The sequence below is a fragment of the Danio rerio genome, chromosome 22, assembly GCF_052040795.2.
Source record: "Danio rerio strain M-AB ecotype USA chromosome 22, GRCz13ab, whole genome shotgun sequence".
In the NCBI taxonomy this organism is placed as follows: Eukaryota; Metazoa; Chordata; class Actinopteri; order Cypriniformes; family Danionidae; genus Danio; species Danio rerio.
This window is the reverse complement of record NC_141042.1, coordinates 40,844,079-40,869,000: the sequence shown is the minus strand read 5'-3', so window position 1 is coordinate 40,869,000 and position 24,922 is coordinate 40,844,079. Positions and strand designations below refer to the sequence as shown.

At 41.5% G+C, this 24,922-nt stretch overlaps 1 protein-coding gene across 11 annotated transcripts in view; it reads left to right on the top strand.

The window, feature by feature from the left end:
* acap2b (ArfGAP with coiled-coil, ankyrin repeat and PH domains 2b) overlaps nt 1–21,842 on the top strand; it is a 65,450-nt gene extending 43,608 nt beyond the window's left edge. For 2 of the 11 annotated variants that reach the window (XM_087302124.1, XM_087302128.1), the window contains 11 exons: nt 381–486; nt 658–872; nt 2,015–2,084; nt 2,340–2,434; nt 2,645–2,829; nt 11,432–11,524; nt 13,864–14,060; nt 14,302–14,411; nt 14,637–14,747; nt 15,204–15,265; nt 19,106–21,842. In XM_087302124.1, coding sequence (XP_087158250.1) covers nt 381–486; nt 658–872; nt 2,015–2,084; nt 2,340–2,434; nt 2,645–2,829; nt 11,432–11,524; nt 13,864–14,060; nt 14,302–14,411; nt 14,637–14,747; nt 15,204–15,265; nt 19,106–19,185 — 1,324 coding nt within the window. In that variant the 3' untranslated portion in view covers nt 19,186–21,842. Of the gene's footprint in view, nt 1–380; nt 487–657; nt 873–2,014; nt 2,085–2,339; nt 2,435–2,644; nt 3,502–4,770; nt 4,852–11,431; nt 11,525–13,863; nt 14,061–14,301; nt 14,412–14,636; nt 14,748–15,203; nt 15,622–18,576; nt 18,914–19,105 lie in introns of those variants that run through there. The other 9 variants (XM_087302120.1, XM_087302125.1, XM_087302122.1 and 6 more) reach the window with 6 other exon arrangements.
* Nucleotides 21,843–24,922: the final 3,080 nt, after the last annotated feature.

Below are 24,922 nucleotides of genomic sequence, written 5' to 3'. Positions count from 1 at the left end.
TTATCCTGCATCTTTTGAAAAAATTCTGAGGTAGACCTGAACCGAAAGAGGAGGCTGTCATGGCCCTTTTAATCAGTGACATCGTTTACAAACTTAAAAATTAAACAGTCAAAATCCTGGATTTTTTTGTTTTATTATTATCAGAATTGAAGTTGATTTTTTACAGGAAATATTTATCTGACGCATTTTTAAAGGTTTAACTTAGTGGATGTTTTCATCCTGAATGTAATGAAAGGGTTGTAGATGGGTTAAATAAAAACCCCCAGGCAGGAAAAGCCCCTAATAAGGCTACTGCCACATTTAAATAAATGCAGCATTGTTGAACAGTGTGACGGTATAATGACAGACTGTACTGAAAGCTGGTTTCGTCTCCACTACAGGAGCTGCATGATGCAGGCAGACTCGGAGAAACTTCGACAGGCCTGGATTAAAGCCGTCCAGAACAGCATCGCCACAGCGTTCAGAGACAAAGCAGATGATGCAGAGGTACACTTCACTCTCTAGATCCCATGCTTAAAACTAGGACCCGTCTTCTCTCACTCTACCACACCACAGCCATTATACTGTATATACTAGGGGTTGATAGATTTGTAAGTCATTTGAATAAAGTGTGTGTGTGTGTGTGTGTGTGTGTGTGTGTGTGTGTGTGTGTGGCAGAAGATGGACAGAAAGTCATCTACATCTACAGGCAGTCTGGACTCAGCTGGAGATGTGAAGGAGAAGGAGAAGTGTGTGAAGGGTGAGAACGCTCTGCAGAGGGTCATGGCCATCTCTGGGAACAGCAGCTGCTGTGACTGTGGCCAGCCGGAGCCCCGCTGGGCCAGCATCAACCTGGGCATCACGCTCTGCATACAGTGCTCCGGCATACACAGGTAATCAGCCGCTCACTGATTGGTGGATATTCCCTCTATCCTGACTAGTCTTCCAGTTCCTGCTGCTGCTGCATCCCCACAGCATGATGCCAACACCACCATGCTTCACTGTAGGGATGCTGTTAGCCTGCTGATGAGCGCTGCCTGCTTTTCTTCAAACGTAACGCCTGGCGTTCACTCCAAACAGTTCAGTTTGAGTCTCATCAGAGCAGAGAGTTTAGTTTCTGATGCTCTGAGAGTCCTCCTTTGGTAAACTCCAGGCGGGGAGTGTCTTCCGTCTGGCCGCTCTACCATACAGATGCCTGATTGGTGGATTGCTGCACAGATGGTTGTCCTTCTGTAAGGTTCTCCTCTCTCCACAGAAGAGCGCTGGAGCTCAGACAGGGTGACCATCGGGTTATTGATCACCTCCCTGACTAAGGCTCTTCTCCCCCGATCGCTCAGCTTAGATGGCCAGCCAGCTCTAGGAAGAGTCCTGGTGGTTAAACATCTTCCACTTACGGATGATGGAGGACGCTGTGCTGAACTTTCAGAGCAGCAGAAATGTTTCTGTAAGCTTCCCCAGCCTTGTGCCTCCACAATTCTGTCTCTGAGGTCTACAGACAGTTCCTTTGTCTTCATGCTTGGTTTGTGCTTCAACCCTGGGCTCTTATATAGACAGGTGCCTTTTCAGATCATGTCCAATCAGCTGAATTGAGCACAAGTGAACTCCTATGAAGCTGCTTAAACATCTCAAGAATGATCAGTGGAAACAGAATGGACCTGAGCTCAATTTAGAGCTTCCAAAGGCTGTCAATACTGATGTACATTAGATTTCTCAGTTTTTTTATTTATTATTACATTGTCATAATGGGGGATTGTGTGTAGAATGTTGAGGAAATCAATGAATTTAATCCATTTTGGAATAAGGCTGTAGCATAAAAAATGTGGAAAAGCTCTGTGAATACTTTCCAGATGCACTGTAAGTGCTTATAAACAGTTAATATTTTAATAACAAGTCGCTAGTTAATAGTATAGTCCCTACACTACAGTATTTAAATAACTAATATGACCATAGCTGATATATCGGTTTCCCTCTTTTTGAATATATTGTGCACTTAATAATCAAGGACTTATATTTAATTTTGGTTTTGTGTTTGTAGGAGTCTTGGCGTTCATTTCTCGAAGGTCAGATCTCTGACTCTGGACACTTGGGAGCCTGAACTGCTGAAGGTGAGTCTGATATACACGAGACTTCACTTCTGATATCGTCAACATCTGGATATGAATCGACAGATGCTCGTTTACGTATGTGAAGATGGGTCCAGATGTCTCCGAGAACAGCATCTCTTTCATCGTATACACCTGCTCATCCTCACATGTGCATTGAGAGATCATGTCCAGGCCTCATCTGTTCAAACCCAGTGAACGTGTTGTTATTAAAGTTGTTATTTGTGGACTGATTCAGTCTTATTTGGTGCTGTTTAGCTGATGTGTGAGCTGGGAAATGGGGTCATAAATCAAATCTACGAGGCCCGACGAGAAGAACTAGGAGCCAGGAAACCAAACGCAGGAGATCCCAGGTACTCTTAACTAGACTGGACTATTACTAACACTTATTAACGAGACTTTAATCTGAAGTGTTACCTACTGTACTTTAAAATCCTTTCGCAGTTTATTCTGAACATGTATTGCATTAGGTTAACCTGAGACTCCTTTCCACCTCTATTACTGTACATCAGCCTTTTCAAGAGTAGTTGTTTCATTTTGTGTGTGTGTGTTGTGGTGCGCAGGCATGAAGTGGAGGCCTACATCAAAGCCAAGTACGTGGAGCGAAGGTTTGTGCAAAGACGGTCCGAAGACGAGATCAGACAGAAGGTTTTATTACTGAGTAAGGAAGATAAACATCCCAGTGGCTGCTCGGACACACAGACGACAAGATCAGTGTCCAAATGCCGGCTAGCCTCCAGTTCCTCAGGTGAGCAGTTCTTCATCAGGTGTCAGGTCTGATCTTTCCTGCTATTAAACCCTTTTGACCTTTGCTCATCTTTCCGTGACTCTGTTTACTTGCTATTAGAGTGCTCCATTATGCTTTTTTATAGATATTAGTATTAGTTTATTTTCAAATATTGCCTATTGTGATATAATCTTCAGTATTTAATCTTAAACTGAGACCAGCCAGTCCCATCTGATCAATCAGAGTATGTCAGTGTATGGTCATGTGACCAGTCATAACAGAATAGAGCCATTTAACCAATCAGGACATGAGGAATTTGTCTAGTCCCAATTGAACAATCTGATCAGATTAGAGTAGGGTCATTTAACCAATCATAACAGAGTAGAGCTATCTGACCAATCAGGACGGAGCAATTTGACCAGTTCCATCTGACCAATCAGAGCATATTAGAATTATTTGACCAATCATAGCAGAGTAGACCCATCTACACAGTCTGAGCTAAATAGAGCAATTAGACTAGTCTGACCCATCCAAGAAAACTAGAGTTGGGTCATGTGACCGGTCAAAACAGTAGATTTACCCGGCCAATCAGAACAGAATAAAGCAGTCTAACCTGTCCCTACTAACCAATGTGAGCAGAATAGAGCAATCCGACCAGGCCCGAATATGAGTCATGTGACCAATCATAATAGAGTAGATTCATCTGACCAATCGGAACGGAATACAGTAATCTGACCAGTCCCAGCTGACCAATCAAAGCAGAATAGAGTCATGTGACCAATCACAACAGAGTAGATTCATCTGACCAATCAGAACAGAATAAAGCAATTAGACCAGTCCCATCTGACCAATCAGAGCATGTTAGAATTATTAGACCATTCAGAGCAAAATAGAGCAATTCGACCAATCCAAGGAGACTAGAGTTGGGTCATGTGACCAGTCATACCAGAGCAGATTTATCTGACTAATCAGAACAGAATAAAGCAATGTAACCTGTCCCTATTGACCAGAATAGTGAGCAGAATAGAGCCATTTAACCAGTTATAACTTTGTAGATTTGTCTGACCAATCATATAGAGCAATCTGACCAGTCCCTACTGATCAGTCAGAGCAGATTAGAGTAGGGTCATGTGACCAATCAGAACAGAGCAGCAGTTTGACCAGTCCAATCGGAGCATATTATTGTTATATGACCAATCGTAGAGTAGACCAATCTGACCAGTCAGAATAGAGATGGGTCATGTGACCAATAACACAGCAGACTCATCTGACCAATCAGAACAGAACGGAGCAACAATCCAGCCGTTCCAATCTGACCAATCAGAGCATATTAGTGTCGTGTGGCCAATGGTAGAGTAGACCCATCTGACCAGTCAGAGTAGAATAGAGTCATGTGAGCAGTGAATACAGAGTAACCATATCTGACCAATCAGTAGTCTTACCAGTCCCAACTGACCAATCAGAGCAGATTAAAGTAGGGTCATTTGACCAATCATAACAGTAGACCAATCAGAGCAGAATACGGAAATTCACCCAGTCCCATTTGACCAATCAGAGCATATTAGAGTGTGGTCATGTGACAAGTCATATCGAAGTAGACCCGTATGACCAATCAGAACATAAAAGAGCAATTCATCCAGTTCCAACTAACCAATCTGATCAGATTATAATTATGTGACCAATCATAACAGAGTAGACCTATCTGACCAATCAGAGCAGTATAGATCAATCCGACCAGTCCCATTTAGCCAATCAGAGTAGAGTTCAATCAAAATGAAAGTGTTTTTGACCTAGTATGGATGTGAACCTCCTGTAGGAGAGCGACAAAACAAAAAGAGAAGCTTTTAAAGCAGGCAATCAGAGACACTTGAGCAAGCGTCCTCACACACAGATGGATGTTGTTGTAGTCAGTGTGTGTTTGCGATGCTGTTAACCTGCTCCTGCTGTTGTGTTGTGTTGAAGTGCACCTCGAGTCTCTCTTCTGTGTAGATGAGCTTGACTCTCTCTTCTCCTACTTTACCTCCTCCGGCCAGACGCGCTGCTGTAAGTACTGCTGTGTGTGTCTGCAGCTGTGTTTCCATCCACCTCTTTATGCGCATTTTGGATTATTGCATATGAATGCTTGATGGAAATCCCAAAGTGTTCATCAATTTCCTTTCATCAAATAACCTGTGCGCACAATTGAGAAGGAGAAACTTATTATCTGATAAAAAATGCACATAAACTCTGATGTGAACACATGTAGTGAATAAACTCTGCGCATGCGCATCATCAGTTTCTGTGATGTGATTTAGTTATTGACAGATGTAAATGTGCATGATGGTCAGGGCCGGATTAAGAACACATTGGGCCCTGGGGCTATCCAAATCCAAGATTAACCTCACAAAAGTACAGATACAGGGTGGGTCATTTATATTGATACACCTTTAATAAAATGGGAATGGTTGGTGATGTTAGCTTCCTGTTTGTGGCACATTAGTATATGTGAGGGGGCAAACTTTTCAAGATGGATGGTGGCCATTTTGAAATCAGCCATCTTGGATCCAACTTTAGTTTTTTCAATAGGAAGAGGGTCATGTGACACTATAAAATCATGCGTCTGCTCACGGTTTGTGTCTCATTTTGTGAGTTGACTGACAACAGTTTTTCGCTCCCCTCCTTCTCCCCTGCTCTGCTGGCCACGCCCACTCCTGCTCATTGCTCGTGGAGCTCCACGCCCACTATGATGCATCTTTTGAAAAAATTCTAAGGTAGACCTGAACCGAAAGTGAGCAACAAAACTATCGCGACACTGCTGCTTCAGAGACGCTCTTGCGCTGCTGTGCTGCTTTTGCGTGCAGTATGAAAGCTCTAATGCTGCATTCACACCAGATGCGAAACGCACATCAAGCGCGAGTGATTTACATGTTAAGTCAATGCAAATGCGCAAATAGACATCCTGCGGCGCGATACGCGCAAATGGTGCGGCACGAATGACGAATTACACGAATGGTGCTGTGCGTATCGTGCGATACATGCGAATGCCGTGGCGCGAATTGAGCGTTTTGCGCGTTTGACACGCTTAACACGTTTCGCGCGAATCACTCGAGATCGAAAATCTAAACTTCAGTGGACATTCGCGCCGTGTCAACCAATCAGGAGCTTGCTCTTGTCGGGGCGTGATTGTGACGTAGAACCTGTTAATGGTGTTCCAGGGGAAATCCTCCAGCCGACACCGACAACAGTTCATCTAACTGGCAGGGGTGATAGCGTTCCGGCACCACGCCGGATTTCCGGCGTACTGTGGCTGCGGGAAAAAAAAAATCAGGTTCACGCATATTGATCTGTCATTTCTCTAGATTCACAGAATTCACTCACTGCTGAAAGCGCCGGATTGGTTTTTATTAAGTGCCATTTTGTGTGCTCGTGAATCATCTTTTGAGTGTAGACGCCATGTAAATAAAAGATTAATTGTGTAATTTAGAGAGCTTTATAAATTATAACGGATCTTTGTGAGATCTCTATAAACTAAGATTAGTGACGCTTTTTAGTGATAATAAGAGGAGCGTGCTTTGCACTTTCCAGGCTATAATCCATTCAGAATTTGTATGAAACTTTCGTTTTCGGCACATATACGCTGATATGTTTTGGGAATGACATCTGCATATTTACGCTGGGTTTATTCTCGAAATAACGGTGAAGCAATAGACGGGACAAAAATATATTTCCCCTTCTCCTTAAACAACTTAGTGTTTCAGCTATGAAATAGTTCAGTTTTTGTATGTAGCCTAATGGCAAAGTGTTTATCCTTAGTTTCGTTTTTTATTCAGCTTATTTAGAAATACGTTTGGAGCAGTTTTTATTCGTTAAAAATAAGTTTTTTTTAACGAACAGCGCCCAGCGGAAGACCATCATTGTCTGTTTGATCAGTTTGCCTTCTCAGATCATCACGACTTGCCTAAAATAAAAGATATAAAACAGTTCAAGTATAAAACAATGGTAGCTTAAACGTTAAAGAATGTGTGCTATTAGGCGCATAGTTTGCTTATAAAAAGCTTGCAGGACATCGAGGCGCCAGAGCAATCACTTGCATTTTTTCAGTGGGAGCAATTTAAAGTTATCCGTCATTTTTGCTCACAAAGTACGAGTAATACATCAAAAAACGTTACAGCGATTTTTATAAAATAAAGAAAACCAAAATTATGCGCTTTCTGACGTCTGGTTTTTGAACAGGAGCGCTTAACAAAATGAAGCAAAATGTATATGCCTCACAGACATAATAAATATATTTATAGAAAGCTTTAAATTATTACTTAACGAAATAAAGCAAATCGAAAACAAAAAAACTCCTTCATGTAATCCGTAAAGATGAATTTCTAAAGGCGAGTCCAAGAGGAGATTGCCAGTCAGGATCTTTGCGACACTGACTCAGAATAAGTTTATTAATAAATAATAAGATATGTCCTTACTCCTTCCTCGACACATTCATTGTTATTTGTTTTTGCCGGTGCTTGGGGCGAGTTTTAGCTTATTGTGTGCGCTTGAACGCGGATTCACAGTAGCAGTTTTAACATGGAGTGACACGACATCTGACGTACAGATGACACTGGCACATGCCACTGAGTGTAGTGACACTTCCGGTGGCACGTCCGGGTTTCCACTGTCATGTGTCACTCGCTAGTGGCATGTGTAGTGACCTGTGTCACTCAGAGTGTCGCGCTGCATGTCACTGCAGTGACATCGACACCCGGCGAAGCTTATGACATTAATTAACACGAGCAAAACCATATTTAATCATTACGCGACTTTTAACCTAATTTATCGCGTCGCAAGTTAGTTTATTTGCTGAGCTACTCCACGATGTTTTAATTTAAACGCATTTATTTTATGCATTCGTAGTCATACTTCCGTACGTAATATAGTCATTTGACAGTACATGTCAGTCAAATTTATTGTGGCATGCTTATGTATGGGAGGGGTTACACTTATCTGTTGTACTGTATATTATTGCATCCTGGCAGTTCCTTTGTTCCCTACAATATGGACTTTTCTATGTTTTTAATTCATTCATTTATTTTATTATTTAACTTATTTTCATTTAAAGGTATTTTAAATAATATCCTTTAAAAAGTTATAATAAAATGCATGTTGAAAACTCATAACATATATGCATGTAAGATAACAGGTGTCATTTGCCTAATGATTTTTAAATATTAAAGCAAAGAGACTTATAAGATTAATGTGCTTATAACGTGCTTATACTGACACCTACTGGCACATGTCACAAGATCACTGACACTGGCATGTGTCACTGACATTACTGGCATGTGTCTAAAAAGAGCCACTTGACAATAATGATGATCAGGGTTACACATAGGCTGTTAATATATTTGGGCCCAGGGGCCCACAAGTTATGTGTTAAAAGTGCGTTGCATACATAGTACCCCCACCCCTACTCACCTCAGGGGCAAGGAAAAAAAGTTCAGGCTCAGGAATTTTTTCCGCTATCAGCCCTGAACTGGGCTTGGCTCAGTCAGAAGCACCCCTGAAAGCCTCCGTCATCCAGGTTCAGTTTCTGGAGGAGTTTATGAGCTCTTAGAGCTGGATGCACCTCTGAATAGATTTAGTGGACTCAGACACGACCCTAAACGTATCGAAGCTGTCTTTCAGCCTTTATAAAGCACATAAACAGTTATTGTCTTCATAAAATCCATGTTAGCCATTTAGCAATAAAGCTAAAGTCACCGGGCAGACAGAAGCCCTGCCCATCATGCGAAACCGCGTCTGTTCTGAAGTGAATTTGATTTGCGAATGAAGCGGGGTTTGACGCGCGAATGAAGCAAGTAAAGTCAAATGTTCATGCGGCTATTTTACGTGCGAATATCGCAATTTATCTGCACGTTCTGCGTGTGGTGTGAACGCAGCATAATCTGTTAACATGGACGCTGAAAAAACATGCACGACTCACACTCTGCTTACACTTGTGGTGTGAAACAGGCTTCAGATGGAAATTATGTTTATTCGCAAATATTTATGTGATATTACGTTTTAGACATGCGCATAAAAAATCAGGTGATGGAAACATCATGATGCACATCAATTTTAAACGTAAGCGCATTACTGAGTAGGATAAACGTATTATTCGATAAGAACAGATGCGCTTAAGCTACGATGGTAACACTTTTACCGCACAAATTTCAGTATGCGCATTAAAACAGGTCATGTGATTTTGTTATGAGAGATCATGTGATGATAAAAATGTATGTTAATGGACAAACCAGCAGGCTGAGCACTCTGTAAACCATCTGAAATGTTGTTTTGGTCATTCTGAAATGCCTTACCGTATCAGTTTTAGTGTTATTATATTATTAATGACCTCCAGAACTGTCAAAAGCGTCTGTGCTCTGCATGTCATGGCTTCAAACGCCACCATGCGTTCATTGTCCATCAGCATACTGTCTTCTGAGGTGAAAGTCATTTATTAAAGAAAGAAAAGATTGACGCAGCTTTAAAAAGTGAGGTTTTTGTTCTCTTTGACTCGTTGGTTGGAAACGCTGCCTTATTCGCACATCTATCATGCAATAATCCAGTTTTGCGCATAAATTGAATTCACATTTTTGGATGGAAACACAGCTACTGTCATGCTGGAGCTCAATTCAGAACTCGCTCACTTTGGCCCCGTTTACACTACAAATGTGACCCAATTCTGATTTTTTTGCTCATGTGACACTGATCGGATCTGTTCTATGAGCGTGTAAACACGAAAAAAATGCATGCATTCGGATATTCAGAGATGGGTTTCAGGCCTCCTTCATATGTGGAAATAAATAAGATGGGATTTGTGACAATGCGACTGTCATGTAAACAGGCAGATCGGATTTATTGAGGCGTTTCGTTCTGTTCATCAATAAACTCGCAACAATGTGCTGCTTCTCCGCGGTTTAATGACGTAGAAGGAAGAGCGTGAGTGGAGATACAGACACGGTAAACAACAATAACAGAGGAAACAAGTGGTCAGTCAACACAATTTGCTTCCACCAGACCTGAGATCTCTCTCGTACCCACACTTTCCTCTGAATGGTGGAGGACATCATACAGCACATAAACCATAAGCGCAAGCTGCGATGACGTCTCTTTCCCTCCCCTGTCTCAAAATCATTTTAAAGTTGGGCGAACTTCGTGTTGTAACTTTTGCTTTTTGTCGCCAAACATAGACCAACTTTAATCTCTCCAACAGCAGTGCGCACACAGGCAAAGGCCACATCTTCCAACCACACACACATCAGGGCCATACCATTACATAAACTGCGTGGGGGTAAATCTGGACTAAACCATTCACTGCTTATACTACACTTCGTATATTTCGCAGAGCTAAAAACAAGACAATTTCTTCCATCGTGGCTAGTGTGGCACTGATGCTAAAACCCGCCTTTACGCTTGCGCGACATCGTTAATTGTATAGGAAGTGTAAACGCATGAATTTGATATGGGTCACAATCAGGGCCGGCACGTCCATAGAGGCGACCTAGGCAGCCGCCTAGGGTGGCAGTATAGAGAAGGCGGCGTCTGCGACACCTCCCTTACCACCTGCATCCTCGGTTATGTCCGCGACACATATTCACGCATAAGCGACAGAATAGAGAGGGTGGCGTCAGCGACACCTCTATCAGCATCCGCGTGTCCTCAGTTATATCAGCGCATAGGGCGGCAATATAGAGGTCCGCCACACCCGTGCGTCCTCATTTATATCCGCGCATAGGGCGGCAGAATAGAGAGGGTGGTGTCCGCGACACCCCCCTTAGCACCCGCGCATCCTCAGTTATAGAGGTCTGTGACACCTCACTTCATTTTCATAACCGGTCACTTTCGTTTTCACATTGGGGTTGAGGGCGGCGTGATCGTCCTCTGCCTAGAGCGGCAGTTCAGCTTGCTCCGGCCCTGGTCACAATTAAAACAATGTGTAAACAGACAGGCAAACAAATCAGATATAGGCAACAAATCGGAATTGGGCATCAACACCTGAAAGTGTAGACAGGGCCTTTACCTCATTCCAGCAGTGTGAGCTGAACTGGTCTCTGATTCTGCAGGATGAGGCAGGTTTGGCCTGAACAGTAATGATCGTGCCCAGCAGAGCCTAGTTCCTCTCGAGGTTTTTTTTTCTCTCTTCACTTTGTCAATTGGGGAATTGAATTTCTGTTTCTCGCCAGTCACCAGTCAGGACTCGTGGAGCTGGGCATGGATGGATTTGCTCTTCAGTGTTTGGACTTTCAGCAGTGAAATTAAACCACAATGAGCTGAACTAAACTGAACTGAACTCTGAAAATTGAACTTCACTAGAACTATGATAAGCTGCTTTGACACAATTGTGAAAAGCGCTATATAAATAAACATGAATTAAATTAAATTGATGACTCGAGCTGCCTCAGTCTCTATTTTGACCAAACATGTCTTGAATTGAATGAAAGTTCTGAAATTGGCTCCAGTCCGCACCATGTGGGCTTTTGCATCTCTCCGTCACTCTGCATGTCTCTCGCACCCTCATGCTCTTCTTCTGCCGTGGAGGTTTTGCTCTGTTTTCTGCTGGCGTTTGTGTTTCCTGAGTGAGTCTGAGATCTGCTCTACTGTGTGTGTGTGTGTTTGGCAGTGAGGAGTTCAGATGGAGAAGCTCAGACTCTCACAGAGGAGAGCAGAGAAACGGTCAACGCCAGCGCATCGACCAGCACAGTCAACCACACCGGTCAGTCTGACACACAGCACATCTTTTTGTTGCGGTTTCTGTTCTTGTTGCTGTTTTGTTGTTCTGTTGTCACCATTGTTGAGGAGTATTACACAAAAGTGGAATTAAGAAAGCCAGGTTAACAGCAAAGCACATCTTGACCTAGCTTAATCGGGTACTTATGAAATATTTAATGTTTCACAGACCTGTTTTTTTAGTCTGAAATGCATTTTACTGAAATGCAATAGTACTGAAGTGCCTTTCATTGGCATATTAAGCACACTGGTGATATTTTTCATGAGACATGTTGAATTAATCATAGTTTAATATAAGCTCCAGAGCCTGCATCTCAAATGTAAGGAACAGACTGAAGGGAATAATACAGTTTGTGTTTGGGTATTAACATTAACCCAGTATTTGTTGCCTCCGTTTTATGTTATACTCCGTTCATGTATACTTAGACTTTAAAAGGCTATCTAAGGGGATAGACCTTCATCTCTAAACTTATAATACTATTTAAATCATATAGTGATTGCTCAAAGTTACTAATAGTTTAAGTAAGATTGGTCTGCTTAATTCTATAGTAACGATCATGGAATGATGAAATAGTTTTGTTCTGATTTAGGAGATAGCAGCTCTATGGGGACTAATCTGAGTAAGCAGAGTTCTGCCTTTTTAGGGTAGCGGTTAATCGCCACTCTTTAGTGACCAAAACTGACACGCTTGTGTTTAAGTGATTGTATATACTCGGCTGGTGCAAGACTCAGGATGTTATTGACCGTTTTCTTGGAACGCAAAATTACCCATGATGCTTTGCGTGTATGCGCAAGGAGAATGCGAAGACCTTCCGGTCGGCAGCTGATGCGTGTAAACAGTCACATTTGGACAGCTTTGAAACGATAGTTTTAGTCTATTTTACCTGCTTTTATCCTCTTTGAACTAATCCTGTTGTCCATCAGCAGCATCTCCTGGACTGATCATTTAAAGAAATGCGATCTAATAGGATGGAAATCAGCTGCTGTGAGGCGTTTTCCCCTCGTTGTCAGACGGCATCTTCTGCAGTTTAAATGAAGCCTCGTCATCGCTAAAGTCAACATTTTCTCTTTATTTCAAATATATAACCAGCTCAAACACATGTAATTCACCAAAATGTTTGACACACACACATAGCCTGTACTGTGCCACTGACACACTGATTAAATAACTGTGACAAAGTGAAAATATAGGCTAGTGTCATTTCAAAATGACAGAAAACACAAACAGTGGTGAAAACAACACACCAAATAAAACACAAACGGCTCATTTTTGTAAATTGCACGACTTTCATTCCAGTTAAGTTTCATGCTAGAACTCTGGTTTGCTCTCTCTCTCTCTCTCTCTCTCTGTGTGTGTGTGCGCGTGTGTTAAAGAGCCACTGAGCTAACAGCTGACAGGCCGGGAACGCACACACACACTGTATTTCTGACGGCAGACATGTGAACTAGGAGAACGTTTTTCTCCTATTTCTGACGTGCTTGAACCACATGTAACCGATTATAACGGCTTTAACAGACACAAGTTGTGTGTCACAAAAACACTCTGTTATCCATTAAAAACGTTATTGAAACCCATTTTCGGAGTGCAAATTACCAGTTGTAAACGCTGTAAACGGAAGTTTTTAGCCTTCTACCGGAAGACGCTGGTCACTATGGCGCCCTCCATGCAGCAGCCATGAAAAAGGAATCCAAATAAACGAGAATAACAAACTGAAGAGAATAATCTTAAGTAATAATAAAAGAAACAAAATAATCTTATCAATGTTTTATAATTGGAGTCAGATAAAACGAGGATAAATATATTAATATTCTAAACCACCTCATACTAAAAGTAAATCAACATTGTGCACCTTCATCCACCAGTAGACACCGTCATTGGACTAACTGGCTGGACCTTACAAGGCCAGCAGCCATCCGTCCTGCCGCTAGAGTTGCTGTTTGTTGAACAGAGTTTTGTTGCTGTTCCAGCTGTTGTTGCTGTTTTTTTCTGTTCTATAGTTGTTACTTTTGTTTCTGTCGTTGTTGATGTTGTGGTTGTTTACACTGTTGTTTCTGTTAATGTTGTTCTGTTGTTGTCACTGTTGTTGGTGCTGCTCCTGTTGTGGTTGTTTTCACTGTTGTTTCTGTTTTTGTCGCTGTTATTGCTGCTGTTGGCACTTGTTTGTGTGGTTGTCACTGTTGTTTCTGTTGTTGTGGTTGGTGTTTCTGTTGTCTGCTGCTGCTGTTGTTGTTGCTGTTGCAGTGGTTCAGATGCAGCTGAGCTCTGATGTGTGTTCGTCTCTGTGTGTGTGTGTGTGTTCCTGACTGATCTCTGCTGTGTTTCAGATGAGGAGAGCTGCTGTGGGAAGGCTGTGGTGGTTTTCTGCAAGCCTCAGCAGGCGACTGCGGGTCTGCAGCTCTACTGGGCGTCCTTCAGCCGCAGTCTGCCTGATATGGCTGAAGCTCTGGCTCACGGGGCGCAGGTCAACTGGACCAACACAGAGCAAGACAACAGGACGCCGCTTATCATGGCCGTCCATGGGGTCAGAGACTCAAACACGTCACACCACATATCAGAAGCTCACTTCCACAATGCTTTACTGTACAAGCATTTCTATATATATATATGCAGAAAAGTTTTGTATTTCTGTATTCTAATTAGCATTTTTAAGACATATAAGCAAAGTTTGGCTTAAAATGAACATGTTCACTAAGAAGATCCTGTTAAATATCTCTCTATGTGTGCGTTGTGTGTGTGTGTGTGTGTGTGTGTGTGTGTTACAGGGCTCTCTGGTGACCTGTGAGTTTCTGCTCCAGAACTCAGCCAGTGTGAACCAGCTGGACAGTTGGGGTCGAGGGCCGCTTCACCACGCCACCATCCTGGGCCACACCGGGTCAGTCTCACTGCTTTATTACAATAATATCTCCACACTCTGCTAGATTTACCAATTAATTAATCAGCTAGAATTGATTGTTGATTTAGCCTGATCATCCAAGATGTATGATCATATATTTCGATGATCATATCATTTTGCAAACTTTGCCAAATCATGTTGAATGTTTTAAGTGAGATACGAAGCTTGTGGGTCTAATGTCACCATTGTGTGTTTGCCCCTCAGGCAGGTGTGCTTATTTCTGAAACGAGGAGCCAATCAGAACGCAGCAGACGTGGAGAATCAGACACCGCTTTCCATCGCAGTGGAGGCCGCCAACGCTGATATCGTCACTCTGTAAGATCATCTCGGTTCACATTGAGCAGGATAAAGATAATGATAATGGCGTCGTTCTGAATGTAAAAAGAAGTTCAGAGCCCAGCTATAATTGTTAAGATGTAGAGAATTAATATATATTTCAGAGTAATTGTTCTACGGCTCATAAACAATACAAATCTGCTGAAATATAAAGGGCTCTCGCAGTTTAAAGCTGCGGCTGACATTGTGGAGACTTTCTGCCCTTTTGCCATAGATTAATAAAAAACAATGACTGTCTAGAAAACTCTTGGTTTCACTCAGTGTTGGGGAAGATGTGCTAGAAAGACACTGAGGACACCTGATGAATACCTCGGGTTAATGCGAACAGAAAAGCATAATCAGAGTGGAGACAAATATATTGATCGTTATATTGAGAGTTATGGTGCTTGGTGTGAGCAGGCCTTGATATGTTTGTATTCTGTTTTGTGTCTGCAGACTCCGGCTGGCCAAGATGAACGAGGAGATGCGTGAATCTGAGGGTCCGTACAGTCAGTCAGGTCAATATCACTCCAACAGCCCCACTGAACTGCAGTACCGCAAGTGCATGGAGGAGTTCATTACTTTACAGCTCAGAGACTCCTAGTGTTTACATCTGTCCTGCTGCACATCCACACACACACTGATCAACACACACACACTGATCAACACACACACACTGATCAACACACACACTGATCAACACACACACTGATCAACACACACACTGATCAACACACACACTGATCAACACACACTGATCAACACACACTGGACTTCTGCAATAACCCAGCCTTTTATATACACACACATATTCGTATCTGTATTAACCTGACTGAACACAGTTTTTATCAACACATTCCTATCTATCTATCTATCTATCTATCTATCTATCTATCTATCTATCTATCTATCTATCTATCTATCTATCTATCTATCTATCTATCTATCTATCTATCTATCTATCTATCTATCTATCTATCTATCTATCTATCTATCCATCATCCATCCATCCATCCATCCATCCATTGTTCTTTCCATCCATCCATCCATCCATCCATCCATCCATCCATCCATCCATCAATCAGTCTATCCATCCATCCATCTATTGTTCTGTCCATCCATCCATCCATCCATTCATCAGTCTATCCATCCATCCATCCATCCATCCATCCATCCATCCATCCATCCATCCATCCATCTATTGTTCTGTCCATCCACCCACCCATCCATCCCTTGTTTTATCCACCCATCCGTCTATCCATCCATCCATACAATCATCCATACATCAATTGTTCTGTCCATCCATCTATCCATCCATCCACCCACCCATCCATCCCTTGTTTTATCCACCCATCAGTCTATCCATCCATCCATCCATCTATTGTTCTGTCCATCCATCCATCCATCCATCCATCCATCCATCCATCCATCCATCCATCCATCCATCCATCCATCTATCTATCGATCCATCCATCCATCCCCCCACCCACCCACCCACCCCTTGTTTTATCCACCCATCAGTATATCCATCCATCCATCCATCCATCTATCCATCCATCCATCCATCCATCCATCCATCCATCCATCCATCCATCCATCCATCCATCCATCCATCCATCCATCCATCCATCCATCCATCCATCCATCCATCCATCCATCCATCCATCCATCCATCTAACGATACACAAGTACCACTATTAACTATATATCTAATTGTTTTAATGGTACTTGTGTTTAATTTAAATTGTTAACTATCTTAACAGTTTTATTAATATACATTATTATACAGTATATTATATATAAACTGTGTAAATGTCTGTAAATGTGCGGTGCAGTGAAATGTTTTCGGGATATTTTTAGCTATTTATCATTAGTGCAATAGACATGTTCATTCTGACAGTCTGAATGTAGTGATGGATGTATTTTGTGATATATATTATTTATTTATCAGCTGATATATTGCGAGTGTGCACTGTGAACATTATGTATTGTTGCAGTGTCGTTCTCAGCCACACAGCGGCGCAGTAGAGCTGGCCTTCACTGCTCCACAAACACACACTCTTCTGCTTCTCTTTCCTCCTCCACCTCTTATGTCCTCTCTGTTTACATCATCTCATATAAACAAGTCTTATTTTTATCTCTTATGCAGACGCTCAGGTTTATGCATATGCAAATCAGAGGTTTATATAGGCGTTATGAAGACTGTTTTGTGTTATGTATGTTGATTGTGCTCTTCTTTTACTCTGTTGCTCTCCTTTACTGCACTGAGGGGTCTGAATGCTTGTTTTAGCTGGGGGATTGAAATTACAATTCTGACCTCTGTGTCTTCTTTTTCTATTATTGAAGACAGAATTATTCACCCTTATGTGATATTTTTAACTGAGGTTTATTTCAACACGTTTCTAAACAAAATAGTTTTAATAGCTCTTTTATTTTGTCTGCCATGATGACTGTGCTTCATTTTACTAGATACTAGTATTCAGTTTAAATTGCAATTTAAAGAGGAAAATCACTTTGTTTAAACACTGATGTGTGGCCGCAGTGTTTGAGTATAAGGCCCTGTTTACACTAGTGCGTTTTAGTTTGAAAATGGCGTTTTATATCAAAAACGATCCGCGTCCACACTAGCGTTTCTGAACATATCTCCGTCCACACTACGCCACCAAAAATGTATATCACGTGACCATTCGCGCACTCTGGGCATGCGCGTTCTAGTATAAACAGGAAGCATGCGCCTCGCTCTGCATTTGGTTATTGTTAGTCAACAAACATCGGTTGAACAATGAACGCGATGGCAAAGAAAGCAAGAGAGGTATTTTTGTGGACAGATGACGAGGTCGAGTTGTTATTAACGTAACAAATCAATAACTGCACAATGGTGCCTAAAACAGACAATAGTGCAAACAACGCTCCCATTTCTGTGTCCATGTTGTTGTTTACAGTGAAGGCTGGTCTGCTGTCTTCCGGTAGCGTTAAAGTCATGTGTTATAGTCATGTGATAGAGCATTGACCAATAAGGGAAGGATACGCAATGACACAAAAGCCCCAATCAGGTAGCGAATCTCAGCAGCCCCGCCTCCGTTTTCAGATGTCTCCGTCTTCCCCCATCCACACAATCGCTGCGTCCAAAACCGCATACTTTCATACTATATAGTACGCCTAAATCAGTATGTGAGCAGAGTAGTATGTCCGAATTCATAGAATTCGAAAATCAGTATGCGAGAAGTACCCGGATGACTTACTACTTCCGGTGAGATTCTGGAGTGCGCATCCCATGCACGCTGCGCTATCCCATGATGCCCCGCGAGAGAATTCATGAATGGGAGTGAAGCGACGCAATTGACGCAGGTAGGTCACGTGACCATGACAAAATGCCGGATGTAGTATGTCCGAATTCCATTCATACTTTTCACATTCAAACTGTATAGAACGTATTTTTCTAACGGGCCAGTAGTACGTTTAAATTCAAATGCAGTACCTACTGAGTAGTAGGCAGTTTCGGACGCAGCCAGACGGAGCAGCAGCATTTCAGAATGAAAACAGCTTCTCTAGCCTTTCTAAAACACTCCGTTTTCGGTGCTCGAAAACTCCGGAATAGTGTGGACGGATAGCGTAACCGTAGCAAAACTTATGTGTTTTCAAACTAAAATGCGTTTGCACTATTGTCTGTTTTAGGCGCCATTGTGCAGTTATTCATTTGTTACGTTTAGTAACAACTCGACCTTGTCGTCTGTCCACAAAAATACATCTCTTGCTTTCTTTGCCATCGCGTTCATTAACCGAATGCCGAGCAAGACACACATAGACACAGTAGAACGCGCATGCCCAGAGTGCGCGAATGGTCACGTGATTTACGTTTTTGGTGGCGTAGTGTGGACGGAGATATGTTCAGAAACGCTAGGTGAAATGCTAGTGTGGACGCAGATCGTTTTTGATCTATAATGCCGTTTTAAAACTGAAACGCACTCGTGTAAACGCGGCCTCAGTGCCGAAAACGAACTTCATGTTTGCTGTTATACTGATAGAAATCGACCTATTTTCTGTAAGAATCATGCACCAGATGCCGTCTCTAAAGCTCTGTATTCATTTATACGCACAACTATTATTCACAATCTTCCGAGTTTGTATAGTTATGATGTAAATGTGAATAAAATCAGTGCATCTGCTGTGATTGTGTGTGTGTGTGTGTGTGTGTGTGTGTGTGTGTGCGCGCGCGCTGTTCTTCAGCTCTTGCTCTTTCGCTTTTCTGCTGCTCAGTCTCTGCTGCAGGTATGAAGCTCTTCTCTTCTTCTGATCGCAGCTAAATAGAGCTCCATGTTTAACACCATAACCAAGCTGGATTTATTTCTCTTTTCCAGGAGACGAAACCTACCAGGACATTTTCCAGGACTTCACCCAGATGGCATCGAACGACCCAGACAAACTCAACCGCTACTGAGAAACGCCCATGTGGAAATCTGATATATGCAAATATATGCAAATTACATGCATCACATAGAAGTTTATTTTTGGATTTATATAAAATACATATAAAAACATGTGTGTTTGTGTATAAATGTATGTACATATATGTATGCATCTATATATATATATGCATGTATATACGTACATACAAATATATATATATATATATATATATATATATATATATATATATATATATATATATATATGCATACATATGCACGTTTTATATATATATATATATATATATATATAACCACAAATATATACACACATACATACATATTAGTAATTTCAGTGGTTAAAAATTCTATTTTTGCAATAAGACCCATGTTGCATATATGAGATATTCTATATATATGAAGATCAAATATGCATGTCAAATATATAATTTGCATATATCAGATTTCTACATGGCGATGGACCAGGTTATGGACGTTTTTTGGCACGCTGACCTCCTTATTACTGGGATGTTTTTCATTAGATTATGTGTTTATATTATACCAGATGTTTTCATAATTGATTATATGATAAGGATTTTTATGAAATCAGAATTTCTGCCCACGTAATAATCTGGGTGACTTGAATTGTATTGCAGTTTTGACCTTTTTTATTGTAAATGTGCACACAATCATTTCATGTAGAGTTGAACTGATGAGGATTGATTGAGTTTCTGTGTCAGTAAACGTGCTCGGATATAAAAAAAGAGGAATGTTTAAGCGATGGCGCTCATTTCTAAAATGTCCAACATTGTAAATGCCAATTATTTAGCAGTAATTTAAGCGTGCTCTTGCAGATTTACTTCTGATAGGCGCAGGATCCTAATGAGAGATCAAAATGAGAGCAAAAGTATACAGGGTGGGTCATTTATATTGATACACCTTAATAAACTGGGAATGGTTGGTGATGTTAACGTCCTGCTTGTGCCACATTAGTATATGTGAGGGGGCAAACTTTTCAAGATGGGCGGTGACCATGGTGGCCATTTTGAAGTCGGCCATCTTGGATCTAACTTTTTGTTTTTTCAATAGGAAGAGGGTCATGTGACATGTCAAACTTACTGGGAATTTCACAAGAAAAGCAATGCTGTGCTTGGTTTTAACGTAACTTTATTCTTTCATGAGTTCTTACAAGTTTCTGACCACTTTCTGTTCATTGTGCTGCCCATTGTGTTGGATTGTCAGTGCAACCTTCTTCTCGCACTCTTCACACACTGATAGCAACACCACAGGAGAAATGCCAGCACAGGCTTCCAGTATCCGTAGTTTCAGGTGCTGCACATCTTGTATCTTCATACCATAGACAATTGCCTTCACATGACCCCAAATATAAAAGTCTAAGGGGTTCAGATCGGAAGATCTTTGGGACCAGTCTTGGGGGCCATTCAACTGGCCTACGACCACCAATCCACTTTTCAGGAAACTCTTCATCTAGGAATGCTTGGACCTGACACCCATAATGTGGTGATGGAAAAACTCAGGGAACGTGCCAGAGGGAAACATCATCATGTAGCAATGTCAAATATCCAGTGGCATTGAGGTTTCCACTGATGAAGAATGGCCCCACTGTCTTTGTTGTCTATGGTGTGAAGATGTGCAGCACCTGAAACTACGGATACTGGAAGCCTGTGCTGGCATTTCTCCTGCGGTGTTGCTATCAGTGTGTGAAGAGCGGGAGAAGAGGTTTGCATTGACAATCCAACACAATGGGCAGCACATTCAACACATTTTATAACTTGTAAATAACTCATGTAAGAATAAAGTTACGTTAAAACCAAGCACACCATTGCTTTACTTGTGAAATTCCCAATAAGTTTGATGTGTCACATGACCCTCTTGTTATTGAAAAAACAAAAGTTAGATCCAAGATGGCCGACTTTAAAATGGCCACCACCCATGTTTGCCGCCTCACATTTACTTATGTGCCACAAACAGGACGCTAACATCACCAACCATTCCCATTTTATAAAGGTGTATCAATATAAATGGCTCACCCTGTGGATCATTTCCTTTAAAGACAGATGTGATGTTTTTAATTGTTTCACTGATTGCATTATTGACGTTTTTATACTTATCATCATTTCGATTTTTATCCTACAATTCAGACTATGTGAGATATCAACCATTGGGAATAAAGGAAACCATTTACGTTTTTTTTTTTAATATCGTGACTTACAGTCGTTCGCTGCGTTTCAAAGATGAGGCCTGATTTTTAGCGAGTCATACTTTTTATTGAGTTGTTTTGTTGGCATGTGGAGCGAAACTATTCAAGTTTACAAAACAAACACACACACACACAAACGTCCAATGTATTTTCTGACTTGATATGTTCTTAATCATGTTTGAAAGAGGAAAACCGTATGTTATCCCATCTTTATATGCTCAAACATTATTATATATACAAGCGAAACAATTTCCACTGCGGTGTAAAGGGTGTAAATTGTGTATATTCTGTACATACATCATCATCTTCGTCATCGTGGGCTGGGTGGGATTCATTTGTGGTACTTTAAATGTTTGTAATTAGCATCACTGTAATCATCTCTCTCCATTTTTAAAGATTGTTTTATCCTCTTGCGAATGTCTGACTGAAAATATCTGGAGTGATGGTATAAATTGTTTTCTCTAGAAACCTTTTGTTTGTTTTACTTGACGATTTACAGCGCCTGTATTGTCTCTCCAGTGCCAGTCTAAGCCTGTTTTAAACCGCCTCATTTCTGCTGTACACTATCAGATCGTGTGCAGAGATCTGTGATCTGTGATCTGTGATGTGTGTGTGTGTGTGTGTGTTGAGCAGGATCTGATGTAAACACTGCTGCTGTCGTGTCTGGTGAAGGGATGAGCTCATGACACATCACACACACACAGTTTCAGGAGATTTATTTATAGACCTGACCAAGCGAGAGTCCTCAAGTCTTACATAATGACATCTCAAGCCAAACTAGGTAACATACACACACAGACACACATTTGTTTTTGTGAATTGTTTCAATTGTTTTAGACTGTGTCTTCATTTGGCCTAACCCCACCCTAGAAGCTTTTGGAGCATGACTTGCCTAATTACCATAACTTTACCCTAATTACCCTAGTGAAGCCTTTAAATGTCACTTTAAGCTGAATACTAGTGTCTTGAAGAATATCTATTCAAGTATTATTTACTGTCATCATGACAAAGAGAAAATAAATCAGTTATTAGAGATGAGATCAAGCGGCAAAGTAACTAAAACTGCAATTTATCTGAAATTCCGCTAGTCCTGGCCGCTCCTGACTCCAAAACAGAGCAAATTTCAATTGAGGCCACTGTTAGAATGGCCAACTCTACAGCAGAGGTGTTTACAGCCTGATACAAAAAAAGGTTTTGGTTAATACAGCTAATATTACCCTTCATGACAACTGTGAGGGGTGATTTTTTTTTTATAACTCTTCCGTTTCCTTTATATTAAGTTATATTAAGTTTGCATAATTAAGGGCGTGGCCACTTGAGTGACAGCTAGGTCTCGCTGGTCGCCGTCACCTCAGCTGAATCCTGCAGATTAGCCACTGAACTCGGCATATTTATCGTATTTCTGTGTTGTTTTATGTGGCTTTACACAGTCGACTGCCTTTTGGACTTGTTTCCTACAATTATTAGATGGCATGGCATGCTGAGTGCACTTAATTGTGCTCACAAACCATTCACGTGGCCTCCGTTTCCCATGTGAGTAAAGTTATATACTTATATACCATCTCTATACGTGTATTTGTTTTATTTAAGATCATTTATCGTTTATATTTAGAGCTGTAATGCACTCCAGAATATGACGAATTGGTTAGCTGTGACATCTGAAGTGTTGTCATACAGTGTTATGCTGATTTCATCAATAGTTTTACATTAACTAACACAGACTATATCTGAAGAGTTTGGAAGTCATTCGCGTTTCCTCCTGTTGACAAACGTCATAAGTACAATGTTTAGTGGCTCAATGTATTTAGCAGTGTTTTTAATAGTCTAAACACTTTATTGATATAGTGAACAACCAAGCACAAGTGGTCAGAACACAAACGAGTCGCAGGTGATAAAGTATTAAGCGTTCTCCCAAAGTAAAGTGTGTCTGAACCAGGTCCAAGCTAAATGCCAGCAGGTGTCTGAAGCTCCGCCCACTCTCCGCCTCTTTGCCCTTGTTTGGTATCCCGTCGTGGGTGTGATGACGTGCGAACAAAATGGCCACGGTTTGCCGCGCCTACTTGTGGCTTCTTTTGCGCTCTTTAGAAACCTATGGGTGACGTCACGGACACTACGTCCATATATTTTACAGTCTATGGATGAGATATTATAAAACTATTATGATTAGAAATGTGTTAAAGGAAAAATTCTTTCTTCCGCTAAGAAGAAGTTGTATTTGTGTAAGTTTGAGACCCTTCTTCAGCTCTGAGAAACAGAGACTCATCTGTGCAGGACTGCAGGTCGTGTCCTTCTAGATGCACCGGCCAAAACACTGCACTGAACGCTTCATAAAACTGAACCGTACCCGTGGCCTGGGATGGCTGAGCGTATAAAACAAATCCAGCAATGTGAAAGAGCTTCAGCGGCGAGAGACTTCAGTAAAATACTGCCGTGTCATCTTTTCCATGTGCATTCCCGTCGTCCATCTTGGCTCTGCGGTGGAGGAAATCTGCGGTTGGCTTCCCACAGAGAAACGGAGAGCCACCGCTTGAGTCCTTCTCCCTTCATAAAAAAGGAACGTTTGCACAAAAACAGAGAGGTCGAGCTCTGTTAATAAAGTCTGTTTGATTATTGCGTCCAACCCTCGGAGTTCCTGTTATTTTAGAAGTCTTGTAAAAATGTGAGCAGCCAAGGTCTGCTAATGCTAGCATCAGCAGCGCTTCCATCGCCTCTTAGAGTTCTCTATACACGATTCACCCTTTAGGTCAAAATGTCCAATGGCACAGTCGACTTCTCTGGGCTCGTAGTCATCTGGGATGGACCATCACACAGTGGAAACGTGTACTGTGCTCAGATGAATCAGTATTTTGAGGAGAAATGGACACTTTGTGCTCTGGACCAAAAAAGAAAAGGATCATCCAGACTGTTTCCAGCAACAAGACCAAAACCCAGTCTAGAGATCTGCGCAGGACTCATTTTTTAATCTCGCCCGCTCCTGCCAGGTTATATTCCGCACCTGTCTGATTTCTCGCCGACCTTTCCTGCTAAATATAGATCATATTTCAACAAGACAAGGCAAATCCACATTCTGCACACATTACAAAGTCCTGGTTGCAGAGGAGGAGGAGGAGGAGGATACAGGTATTGACTGGCCTGTCTGCAGTCCCGACCTGTCTCCAATACAGAATGTGTGGCATATTTTGAAGCACAAATGCAACAACCAAGACCCCGTACTGTTGCCCACCTTTAGACTTGTTTGCAGGACGAATGGGACAAAATGACACCAGAAACACTTGATCACTTGCTGTCTTCGATCCCTAAATGTCTCTTAAGTGTTGTGAAAAGGACCGGCAACATTACAAAGTGCTTAACGCTTTACGGATACAACTGCGTTAAAAAGTGTAGCAAGAACTAAAATGGGGATACCTGATTATTTTGAAAACATCAAATAATCATTAGGAGCACGTTAAATAATGTTTGTAGTATTGGGCCCTATCATATACCCGACGCAAGGCGAGACGTAATTGTTGTTTGCTAGTTTGCATGCACATATGTGCACCCATAGGCGT